Here is a 12,625-nt window from a genome sequence, read left to right as displayed (position 1 = left end):
ACATTATACATATCTACAATCATACATATGTTCAGTTCTGTTACGTGACAATAAATATTGTCAAAAGGTTTTTGAATTGTACTGAATTTATGTTGATACAACTACTAGGCTACTTAAATATATCACACTAACTAGTTAGACATTATGATCTTCTAGGACCTTTGCTCCAAGAAATTTTCTCTTACTGGACCTCTTTAAATTTTAGTTGAATACCTCTTGTCCTAGACCTTAATCAAATCGAGCCACGACATCCGTGGACAAAGTCACATGTGAGGACCCACCTCAGAACTTACAGGATCTGCAGCTGTCTCGGTGCAACTTACGTCTTGTGGAGTCCAAGCCTCGATGGGTCAGAGCTGATTTGCTTGCAGAAGGGGAAACTACACAAAATTAGGCAGTTGGTTTTAATGTATTAAATAGACAGTTAAACAGACATATAGATAATCACACATATACACTGATCAGCCGTAACATTAAAATCAGCTGCCTTATACATCCAGTCACACAGTTTTATTACTTTTTAATACTTAAATCTATATGTATGACTCCAAAACTGATAATATGATAACAATAACCTTCTAATTAATGCTTATTTATGAAACAATTCTACAGTGGTTTCTTTCAACATGCAAGCTTAGGGTTTTCCAGTATTCTTGTTGAAGGTTTTATTTAAACTTGCAAGTATTCACCTCTTCAGAGGTTCACTTACAGAGGTTGTTTTTAAAATGTGTCTAACTTACTAAAACTTTAGCTAGGAATCTATTTCCAATAAATGTATACATAATACACTTTAAAATGCATCATACTGTCCTGCAGAACTAATGAGTATTTAGAGAAAAATGTGTTCAATTGTTTTATTTTACAAAACACAAAAACAAGATACAGAGAATAGAAGCAAAGTAGCTAATTAGGTGCTGAATTTTATTTTGGTTCCTAAGATTGAGTAGTGATCTCAAAGTATGCTATAAGCATCACAAAGTTTAAAAATGAAAATATTTTGAATATAGTCAACATGATGTAGTATAAAATATAAGCCAAATATGATTACATATTATAGGCATTTTTTTGTTTTTAGACATTTTAATAAATTCCGGCAGGAAATAGTCAACCATAGTGTTGGAAATCTATGCATCTTCATTAAAATATTTCTAAAACTGTAATAGACCATATCCTGTCTGAAATAAGTGAAAATGTCTATGAAATTTTTGTTAAAGATATATCTATTAATGAAATATGCATTTACTTTCCTCAAACAGTCCAACTTTGTATCAGCTAAATTAATGAAACCCAGAAAGGTAACTAGCAGTACAATATATACATTTAATAGTTTTAATGTACAGTCAGGTATAACAAAGGGCCCTGGTTGAAGTGGAAGGAATTCAGCAACAAAGTACACATCCAGAACCATGATACATGCTTGAAAATATTAGCTTGAATTTGGTTTGTTGTAAAAAACAAAAAAACAAAAATAAAAGTGTACTATAAAACATATGTTCCCATAATTATCTAAATCAATGGATATGATAAATGGAGATAAAGAACCTTATGTAAAAAAAAGACGATAAATTCAAGATTCAACTGATTTTAATCATGTTATTAAGTAAAACTGAAAGGCATACATGATAATAAAGCTATAACAGGTTTTCCATTACATAGGATCAGTCATAGATCTATCTATCTATCTATCTATCTATCTATCTATCTATCTATCTATCTATCTATCTATCTATCTATCTATCTATCTATCGACATGAAATGACAGTATTAGTGTCTATATTTGTATAAGCACTTGTATAAGAACATTATTTTAAGCAAGTAGAAGCAGAAATGCTATTTTAGGGAGCTGACTGTGAGACAAATCGGATTCTTTGAGAGTACAGTAGGTCAATGACGTACAGCACCAGGTTGGCAAAGGTGAACACTGCCACCACAAGCTTGCTGTCCCATGGGCATTTTCCCTGGGGGCACTCATCCGGTCGCCCAGGAGAGCCATACTTCTTATCAAAACTGAAGACCGGCCACACCACAGCAGCACTCATGTACAGCAAGACTGCCAGGAAAGTGTATATAATCACAAAGCGGTCAAATGGCAGCCTCAGAACTATCGTCCTTCCTGAGACTGTCAGAATCACCACTACCACTGTAATGGCAAAGCATAGACTGTAGACCACTACACAGTACTGTGTGGGAATGTGCCGATGGTACTCACTGTCGTTTGCAAGAGCACCAAAAATTATGCAAGCAATGAAGGCCTGAACTACCTTTAGCAGACCTGACAAGGTGGACATGTAACCAACTACATGGCCTGGTTTGGCACGTGTGAGGAGAACCTCAGCACCATAGGCAAAAGAACAGATGCTGGAGCAGACAGTAACAGCAATGCGATAGTTGCGCACTTCACAGCCTTCAGTCGGGCATTCATTGCCGAGGAAATATACAGGGTACACAACGGAAGCTGTGATGTACATTAATGTGGAAAGCATGGCAAAGGCCACAGTGAAATTGTCCCAGGAGATTGGCACGCAGCCATGCAGGCGAACCACATCAAGAACAAAAATAATCAATGTCATGGCGAAACAGAAGCACCACACGAACATGCAGAAGGTGCCATAGGTGGCACTGAAGCCTGCGCTGTGAGCCACCAAAGCCATCGTGGTGCAGCCCAATATCAGTTGGCACATGCGAGCAACACCCAGTAAAGATAGCACTGCATCTCGGTTCAGGTAGTGACCTCCATAGGGATCCATCAGCAGATCTTCTTGGTGCAAGCTGGATGGATTTAAACAGCTTCTTTTAGAATCAGTGTTACTATGCCTCCACATATGACTCCACAGCCTCGCCCTCTGTCCAGCTCTTTTTTTAGATGCCCTTTAATTACCAGTCTTCTTCTGTGCTTTCCTGTCACACTTTGAAACTCAGTGTGTGGATCAGATTCTTAGTTCTTGTGTTGTTTGTTTCTCTCTAAACGTGAATAATTTAAACCAAGGGTTTTACAAAAAAGTTCACAGTTATATTTTAATATAGTGATATGTAATATATTAAAATATTGTCACTTAAAAAAATATGCCATACCTTTATATATTGATAGAAGTGAATGTAAAATATTCCTGAGGTTCAGTAAAGTATCCTTTGTATATAAAAAAGCTTCAAAATCTTGTCAGTGTAGTTCCCCTTACAAAAGAGCACTGAAGATTCCTTATCCATGCCATAGAAGAGTTTTAAAAGAGCAGATTAATAACTTTTTCATAGCCTTGTTTCTGTGTCCATCAAACCTTCAAACTCCTTCAAACTCTCCCACTTGATCTGCTAGGAAACTTGTACCGAGTTGTACCACACCAGCTCTATAAATAGGAACACATGTCTCAGTCAGGCAAATGTGTATGTACTGTAGTTATCTTAGGGCGGGGATGTGGTTTAGCCTAGAGGACTGCATTTATGTCTACTACAGCACTGGTTCATGCAAATAAAGCATATAACATTTGCAATAACAAAGGGAAATTGTAAGACTGGCAAACATATACTTTTTTTTATATTCCCTAGATTTCTATTTTAAGTAGTGTCCTAGCAGGCCAACCTAGCAAAAAGTTTATGAATTGAAAGGAGTCTATAGTGGAAAGGAATTGAATACACTAAAACCAACTTTTCTATTTAAAATAATCGTAAAAAACACTTTTATATATATATATATATATATATCTATATATATATATATATATATATATATATATATATATATTACGATTATTTTAAATATATATATAATTATTTTAAATAGAAAAGTTGGTTTTACAAAGCTTTACTTTGATCTCTATATTCTATTAATTGTTCTTCAACTATTTGAGTAATGTGTGATTTCCTGTATGTAATTCCACAGTGTTATACCCTGACACTAGACTGACATTTTCTTCACAAAGCAATGATTTTTCTTGTCACAATGCCAAAAATCTTGGATACATAAAATTCAAGCTATGGAAAGATGTTTTAGTGCTAGCTAACAAGGTAGCCAATTACATAAATACAAGATCAGTATTGTTGAATGACAAGAGTGCATTAAAAAAGAATTTTTGCCCTTAAGTAAAATAAAACTATTTTGTAGATACATAATATTTTCTAGATAAATTTAATAATCATGATGTAAAATGTATAAATTGTTTTACGTATGCTATTTATAGTGACAAATCAACTAGAGGCCATTCATTTTAATGAATTTATTTAATAAATACATTTTTGGCAACTATAATCAAAATGTTTCATTTTAGCATCAATAAAACTGATTAAATTTATTAAACTGATTGTCAGTTTAAATGCTGGTTATGCCACACATGGCAGGAATGGCTACTGGTGACCTAGAGTAGAGCACTGGAGCAAAAAAATCACTGCATGTGTGAACAAAGCTTGAGACATTAAGATACCTTCATTGAGTCACAATCAGACAAACTGCAAATCAAGTCATTTATGATTGAAGGGCTTTGGTTGGAGCATCTATTAAGCAACTATGTCCAACTGTGCCCTGTCAAATTTGCAAGTAGATGAGTTGCACAAAAATAACAATATATAACACTTTTTGTAATGTACCACAAATAGCACACCTGTAATTTGTGGAATCCGCTGCATTATTTATATCTGTGTGCATTTGTACATCATGTGACATTTGTTGAACAGCCTACATTTACACATATGTTTTTGAAGCATATCTCATGTCAAATTATGTGGTTCAAAACACGTGTGTTTTTTGTGAGGTCTGCTCTAGCCAGATAGCTAGAACATTTTTGATAATTCCCATTTGCTCTACAGGCCACAAGCACCAGGCAATTCTACAGCTTGTACTCAAGGTAGAGAAATGCCTGTCGCATAACTTTTCTGTTTTTGTAAATTAAAATATAACTACAAGCTATAATCTATAATCTAATTGTAAAACGGCAGTATATTCCAGCTGCTATCCCCAGTGATCTTTAACTGTATTTGAATATATTGTCTTCTGGTATGGTAGGATTTGGAGTTTTGTTTACTATCTGCTTAAATTACTTTATTCTAAAGTAGTGTGATTTGAATTTTGTTATATTTTAAAGCATTTAAATTGAAGTATCCCTCTAACGCATTGTAAATAAGTGTCTAGTACTGTTTTGATGTATCCTAACACCATATTTTAATCTCACTCTTGGTTGACTGCAGATAAGTGCCTCAAACACATTGTAAAGGTGCTATACAAATAAATCTATACATAATAGGAATTCTGAATAATTTCACAAACCTTTATGCTTTACTTTATATTTATCCTTATTGAGCAGCCAGAGGAAAGAGTGACAATGAAATACTCCCTGAGACAATAAAAGGTAGAAACCTTGAGAGGAGCCAGATTCAAAATAGAACCCAATCTCATCTGGGTGACTATGTGATTAACTAATGTCAATTCTACAACTGTATTTTGTCAAGTGGAGTTGTGTAACCAGAAACTTCTGAGAATATATAAAGTCAGTATAAAGTCAGTAAAGTCAGCATCAGTGTGTTTTCTGCATTCATTATAGATTTAACATAAATTCCTTTCTCCAGAAGGCATCAAACATTCAATTCGTGGTTTTTTTTTTTTTGTTTCAATCTGCTTCTTCAATCCCTTCTTGTCTCAACGCAAGAATGTTTTATTTTGTTTTGCATTCACCCATTTAAAAAATATGCACGTATGCATATATATATATGCACACACACATACGGTATATATACACACACACACAAAACTAACATCTCCACACACACACACAACTAACATCTCCACACACACACACAACTAACATCTCCACACACACACACAACTAACATCTCCACACACACACACAACTAACATCTCCACACACACACACACACTGGAGGCATTATTGAACGTTTAGAAATTTGTTCATCCATTCCTTTTGCTGCTTTTCACTCTTCTTCCTCTTTAGTTGGCGGTAAGCATGGACCACCCTTTCATGTTCTTCCTCAATTATCTTCTGCCGTGCCATAGATGGTTTAGCTGTTGAGACATCTGTGTGGCCAAGGATAGAACTCAGAAGAAGGCTATTGGATACCCTCTAGAGAATTTTTCCAAACATAAATATTAAAACTTTAGTAAAAAACACAATAGATTAAAATTAATATACTTGTATTTAATGTGTTTACATTTTGTAATAAGACAAAGTTTCAGATGTAGCTTACCTGAGGTTTCACAGGAGCCTTCTTTGGTTTGACAGTCAGTGATGGAGGTTCCATCACAACCTCTCCAAATTGTACTTTATCTTCAAGAAAAATAAAGAACAAAAACTTATTTACAAATTGAATCAAAATGATAATAAGCATATCTAATATTAGTATGTTCTTTTTTGCAAGTACATGCCTGCAAATATATTTTTCTCAATGTCCTCTTGTAGCTTGACCTTTTTTTCATGGAGCAATTTTCTTTGATTGTACCTTATTAGAAAGTGCACGCGCAAACACACACACACACACAAACACACACACACACACAATGAATTCAACAATAATAATGTGTACAATGTACATAGACCTAAACAACAAACCAGTATGTAACTAACTTTTTTTTTTTTAGATTTTTGTTTGAAGTTGTTGCCTTCTCCTCCGGAATTCGTTCAGGATGTCTCTCTGGCTGGTTTTTTGTGAGAAAGAGAACATGGTGCGCTTCTTGTGACATGCGCCGTAGGTAAGCTCTCTCAGACTCTTTCTTTCCTCTTCGAAAGTGTGGAATTTTGATCTGTTCCTGCTCACAGAGTTCTGTCTGTGCTTTGGGCTTGCATGCTACAGTGAAGATTGAACAAAAAGTTAAAAGTATTCCAGGTTTGATTCCCAGGAAGGGAGCGAACTCAGCCACTGAAGAGTTAACTCGCAGTGCCGGACCCAACCCCTTATAAAAATGGCAGAGTTGCTTCAGAAAGGGCATCTGGCGTAAAACCTGTGCCAAATCTATTATGCAGATCACGTGATCCGCTGTGGTGACCTCAAACAGGGAGCAGTCCTGTTTTTAAGTACTTCTACATAAATATCTTTTCTCATAATGCTATCTGTGTAACAGTTCTTTTTCAGTAAAACCACCAATGAGGCTTTGAATTATAAGCCTCACCATTTTTCCTCCATACATAGTGCTGTACATTATGGCCAAACAGTTCCATTTTCTGTTTTTTTTTTTTTTTTTAAATCATTCACCAGTGCCTATCCTGTGTCCTGTGGTTCACATAATCCTTTCACATCAAAGCTCATCTCTGGGATTTAATATTTTCATCTTTCATGAATGGTATTTAACATTTAACAATCTTTTTTTCCCCCCAAAATGACTGTTTTTGACAAATTACAAAGTTTGTTTTGCTTATTCTCTTACATTTCTGTCCAATAACCTCACTATCAAACTATGACTATTTTGCTTGATTTTTGAAAACTTTTTTTTTTTTTTTTTTGCATTTTAACACACTTTTCATCTATAATCTGCAAACAAAACTGACAAGTGAGGACATATCTTAGCAATCCATTTTGATTCCAACTTGTAACATACAATATATTTAAAAGATTACCAAATTTTTTGTAAATTCTTGGCAATGGAGTCTGGCATAAGCTGCAAATGTATATAGCTAATAATGTAACAACGATCTACACCAAAACAAAAACAACAACAAAAAGTGACCTAAGGATATCCAGGGGTAACTACTGTATTGGTCATGTAATCCATACCTCTCATGATCTTCTTCACTTTACTGGATCCCATATTCATTTTTTCTTTACTTTTCATAATTCTACGCAGTTGAAAAGGTATTTGCTCCAGATGTTCATCCAGTTGAGGTTTCATAACTTTCCTTTTTAACTTCTTGCTAAAGGAAACAGATTAATAACTTTTATACAATTTTTAACAACTTTAAAAATTGCTAAAAAAAAAAAAAAAAAAAAGGGGCAACAAATTTCCAGAGAAATTAATTAGTCTGTGTTATGAAGCAAGTGTTGTGATGCATTTCACATAGACTAAAACAAACTTCATAGGCATGAAGCCTAAAGAAAACAGTTTCATCTAAAGTATGGAAACACTTTACACTATTGTGAACACTGATTATCTCCTTAAAATGGAACCTTTCAAGGGGTGGGATAGATGTTTGGCAGAAAACGAAGCCAGTTCAACAAGTCGGCCATTTATTTAAAACAAGAAAAATGGGCAAGAATAAGTCACTGGCCAACAAGGTGCCAGCTTGTGATGGCTACATGATTGGGTCAGAATGTCTCCAAAATATCAGGTCACCAAAACTGGTCAAAGAATAGACTGACCACACGTTTTTGTGAACTGTAGACACACATACACTGATCAGTCATAACATAATGAGCCATAATTAGCACTGACAGGTGAAGTGAATGATACTGATTATTCTTTTCATCATGGCATCTTAAAGTGGGTGGCAAATATTAGGCAGCATTTGAACATTTTGTACTCAAAGTTGATGTGTTAGAAGCAGCAAGTCTGGCAAGGGCCAAATTAAAATAACTAGTAGACTGGGACAGAGCATATCTTGTGCAGATCTTGTGTGGTGTCCCAATTCTGCAGTGGTCAGTATCTATCAAAAGTGGTCCAAGGAAGGAACAGTGGTGAAGCAGTGACAGGGTAATGTGCGGCCAAGACTCATTGATGTACTTGATTGAATGCTGAATGCTGGTTCTGTTGCAAAGGTTCCACAATACACAGTGCATCATAGTTTATTGCTTATGGGGCTGTATAACCGCATACCATGGCACCAAGGTGCACTACGGGAAAAAGGCAAGCCAGCAGAGTTATTGTAATACTTTTGGCAATGTTCAGCTGGGAAACATTGGGTCCTGCCATCTATGTGGATGTTACTTGGACACGTACCACCTACCTACGCATTGTTGTAGACTGTACACCCTTTCAGCAGGATAATGTGCCCTGCCACAAAGCAAAATCGGGTCAGGATTGGTTTGAGGAGCACAACGAGTTTGAGGTATTGACTTCGCCTCTCTTTCTCGCTCATATATATAAAATATATATATAATAAATATAGATATGGGGGTAGATACTGCTGCTAAGGGAATGAACTGTCGTGGCTACAACGCAAGTGATTACAGGTTTCTCGTACTTAACAGTATTACATCGTAACAACAAACTGTCAAAATGAGTTAAAATACTTGGCTTATCTTAATGTATTATTTTCTGTACAGTCTGTCGATTGATATTCTTTAAATAACAGACAATTCTGAAGAGAACTAACACGTGCTATCTTTAGGACTAGCTCTCAGAACATCTAAAAGGTCGAGTGGAGTATTCGTCTAGGTATTTTAATAACTCCTACCTTGGGTTCTGTTCTGTTTGCTGATGAGTGAATTTTGAAGCTTTAGTTCGTCTGTTTTTTCCCATCGTATCTACTTGTTTCCCAGTGTGGTTACCAATCTGCGTCTCGTGCCAGATCTACGCATGCGCGCTCATTACGTTTGATGACGGGATTCGAGCCACGCATGCGCAGTGTAAATGAGTCAGTGGAAGCGCATCATATATATATATATACACACTAGATGTCGCCTTGAGTACGGCAGTATATTGGAACGAATGCGTCAATAGAGCCGCCATCTTGGTACAGGGGACCCCCTCCTCTTAATGCATCAGCGTCAATGTAGGCAAAGAAATAAAATCACCATAAATCGTCATGAATGCGATTTTATAGGTTTTTTTTTTGTTTGTTCCAAAGTCAGACATGTATTTTCATTTAGTGTAGAGAAAAATTGAGGTTTTGATATTAAGATAATCTGCTTTTTCAAAATAATAATAGTAAAAATATTGCTAGTAGGTGTAAGTTTATTAGTTACATTCTTCCACTTGAGTAAACTTCAAATGAACAATCACCTTAGCCAGAGGTGGCAAAAGTACACACATCCTTTACTCAAGTGGAAGTACAGATCCCCCTTTTTTAAAGACTCCAGTAAAAGTAGAAGTAGTGACTACACTCTTTTACTCAAGTTAAAGTAAAGAAGTATGGGCTCTGGCATGTACTTAAGTAAAAAGTCGCCGTTACTACTACAGGCACTGATGTAGGTGAGGTAGGGTGGAGTCAGCGTTCACGTTCATCCCAAAGGTGTTCAGTAGGGATGAGATCAGAAAACAACCACGTAGGAAAGGTCAGGAGACCCAATACTTTTGGAAATATAATGTATACCAAGTGTATCACCAAGGCCATATCCCAAATTGAAAAAAAAAATCGCTCTTGGATCAAACTGATAAGTAATTTTCTTTCCCATCGACATGTCCTGCATTTTAACGTCATTTTCATTGTTTATTTATGGAAGTAAAAATTATACTCATAGTTTTAGAGTGGCTGAGATTACAGACAGGGGGCTGAAGCCACCCTAAAAAAAGGTGTAGAACCGCCCCTGGTTGACACAATTCACAACGCATTCGCCAGGAATCCTTTTTGACGCCGATTATTTCAAACATCTCCCTTATATATATATGGCCATGGGTGTTCAGGAATGTCCTCGTTGTTAGTTATTTTAACATTAGCCATTCCTTGTAGGCGTGCTGCTCATTGTTAGCTCCGCTCTCCTTAGTCTATGTCTGATAGCCAGTAAATAATACAGTACACCAGTCACATGGTGAAAAAGCCGCAAAATGATAGGATGATAGGCAGGAAACAGCGCTCAATGAGAAGAAATAATACTAAAAGTAACGAGTCCGTTTTGAAAATGTAAGAAGTAAAAAGTACAGATATTTGTGTAAAAATGTAATGAGTAAAACTAAAAAGTTGTCCGAAAAATAAATAGTGGAGTAAAGTACTGATACCAGAAAAATTGACTTAAGTACAGTAACGAAGTATTTTTACTCCGTTACTTCCCACCTCTGACCTTAGCCTACTGCATACAACACTGCTACAATGGTGTGACTATACATGTTAATTTAAGCATTAAATTGTATTGGTTTATTAAATATGATACACAAAGCAATTTGCAGGTGGAAGCAAATCACAAATTTGAGAGGAACATCTGAAAGTTAGATAGTTGAGGTGCCAAAGAAAGTTCAATCTTTACTTTATTCCTGTCCCGCAATACTTTTGCCACATTAAATAAGTATGTACTAAAGTCAATAAACCAAAACAAAAAACAAAACAAGGACTGAGACAAACCAACGTAACCAGAAATATAATTTCCTAACATTCAATATCATAAAACACATCCTCACTTGTGAAATGGTTTTTATATTTCATTCGTTTGAACAACCAAATTCAGCACAGAAGTACAGCATCCTCTATGCATTTGAAGTACAAGACACCTGTACAAAGATGGCGGCAGTTTTGACGTATTTTTAGCCTCAAGGCAACATGTAGTATAGATATCTATGGAAGCGCATTAGGTAGTGATGTTTGTATCATGCATGCGTTAATGATTTACGGCGAAAGACATGCGGAAATATGACGCATACCTACCAAATTTCCTAAAATATTTATCTGCCCACATGAATCCCATGTGGGTCATTTGCAGGTTATTTACCCGCACTGGGCTAACGCATGGTAGCTAACAAGGATTCACACTTATTTTTAGGATGGAAAAATACGCAGCTTCCAACACAGTATTATTTTCGGGAAAAATAAATGTGAAAGACAGGCGTTACAGAACAAATGAAACACACTGTAGGTCTGACCAACCACTGCATTTGTTTTTACAGTGATTTCAAAGTTACGTTAGCTTGAAGTTCAAAACCTCCATAACAAAATAAGTTTGTTACTGTTAAATATTGTAATTTAACCATTTAGTATTTAAATAAATTGTTGAAATAAATCCAATCTACTATATACAGAGCAATAATAACCCAAACAGTTGGCCAAACTGCAACATCTGCTGTCATTTTGAAGACAGGCAAGAGTGACACCTCCAACCATTAGTGCCTTGCACAATCTCACGGCCCCCAGTTTGAGAACCACTGGCCTAGGCTACTTGTTCTGAGAAGGTGTTGTCAGTGAACAGGCTGTAAAACTGTTGTAAAACTGGTTTTCTCTGTGGGTTGAACGTGGATGATGCTGAACAATTCCAGGATATGCTTTTTTTCCCCATTGGTTGTTGCATTAAATCTTATCCAGATACAATAGCTATTTTCTGATTGGCTATTGTGTAGCCTTTTTTGATTGGCTGATAAGTTTCAGGCTCGACTAGTAAAAAAGTAAAAATTGTAAATTTTTCTGTGTGAGAAATAAAGAAATACAATGTGTGGTGGGAGTGCGTGACAAAAGACCAAAACGAGTGACTGTCATGCTCAATGCATGATACTTGCACGCCCTGATCTGCTATCTGATAAAGGATTCGTTTTTTAGGAATCATTTAATGCTGCCTTAGCAATTCCAAGGAGCTTGCTTATGTGGTGAATGTCTTTCCCACATACCTGATTAAGAGAAAGTGGAATTTCAGATGTTTTCAGAATTGTACCACCTGAACCAAAATGTGCAAACCCTGGAACCACCAGAAACCCCAGGCAAACAGCAAAATTAAGGGATGTGATAGCACTGGGTACAAACAGAAGTGTGCCACAAACAAAAGTTGACAAACTCATGATTAACTTTATTTGTAAGGGTCTTAACAAACCTTGGAAAGGAGATCTGCTGCTCATGCTTGA

The 12,625-nt window shown here is 36.0% G+C and overlaps 2 protein-coding genes across 4 annotated transcripts; both read right to left on the bottom strand.

The window, feature by feature from the left end:
* Positions 1-141: 141 nt before the first annotated feature.
* Positions 142-3,659, bottom strand: LOC113659118 (myeloid-associated differentiation marker-like protein 2). Its single transcript, XM_047800471.1, has 2 exons — positions 3,073-3,659; positions 142-2,961 (listed from the first exon to the last, which is right to left on the bottom strand). Exon 2 carries the CDS (start codon positions 2,820-2,822, stop codon positions 1,836-1,838), a length of 987 nt encoding a protein of 328 aa, XP_047656427.1. The 5' UTR covers positions 2,823-2,961; positions 3,073-3,659; the 3' UTR covers positions 142-1,835.
* A 534-nt stretch (positions 3,660-4,193) lies between these two features.
* ccdc137 (coiled-coil domain containing 137) lies at positions 4,194-9,482 on the bottom strand. Of its 3 annotated transcripts, XM_027171932.2 has the most exons (7): positions 9,324-9,443; positions 8,874-8,920; positions 7,708-7,844; positions 6,564-6,783; positions 6,365-6,438; positions 6,187-6,266; positions 4,194-6,062 (listed from the first exon to the last, which is right to left on the bottom strand). In XM_027171932.2, the coding sequence occupies exons 2-7, from the start codon at positions 8,879-8,881 to the stop codon at positions 5,868-5,870; spliced, it is 714 nt and encodes a 237-aa protein (XP_027027733.1). In that variant the 5' UTR covers positions 8,882-8,920; positions 9,324-9,443; the 3' UTR covers positions 4,194-5,867. The 3 variants fall into 3 exon arrangements, with proteins under 3 accessions (XP_027027733.1, XP_027027731.1, XP_027027734.1); XM_027171930.2 differs by lacking the exon at positions 8,874-8,920 and having other exon boundaries at positions 9,324-9,482; XM_027171933.2 differs by lacking the exon at positions 8,874-8,920 and having other exon boundaries at positions 7,708-7,840; positions 9,324-9,466.
* Positions 9,483-12,625: the final 3,143 nt, after the last annotated feature.

Source organism: Tachysurus fulvidraco, chromosome 15 (assembly GCF_022655615.1).
Source record: "Tachysurus fulvidraco isolate hzauxx_2018 chromosome 15, HZAU_PFXX_2.0, whole genome shotgun sequence".
NCBI classification, from domain to species: Eukaryota; Metazoa; Chordata; class Actinopteri; order Siluriformes; family Bagridae; genus Tachysurus; species Tachysurus fulvidraco.
Note: the sequence above shows the minus strand (reverse complement) of the source record. Positions and strands in the feature narration are given on the sequence as shown.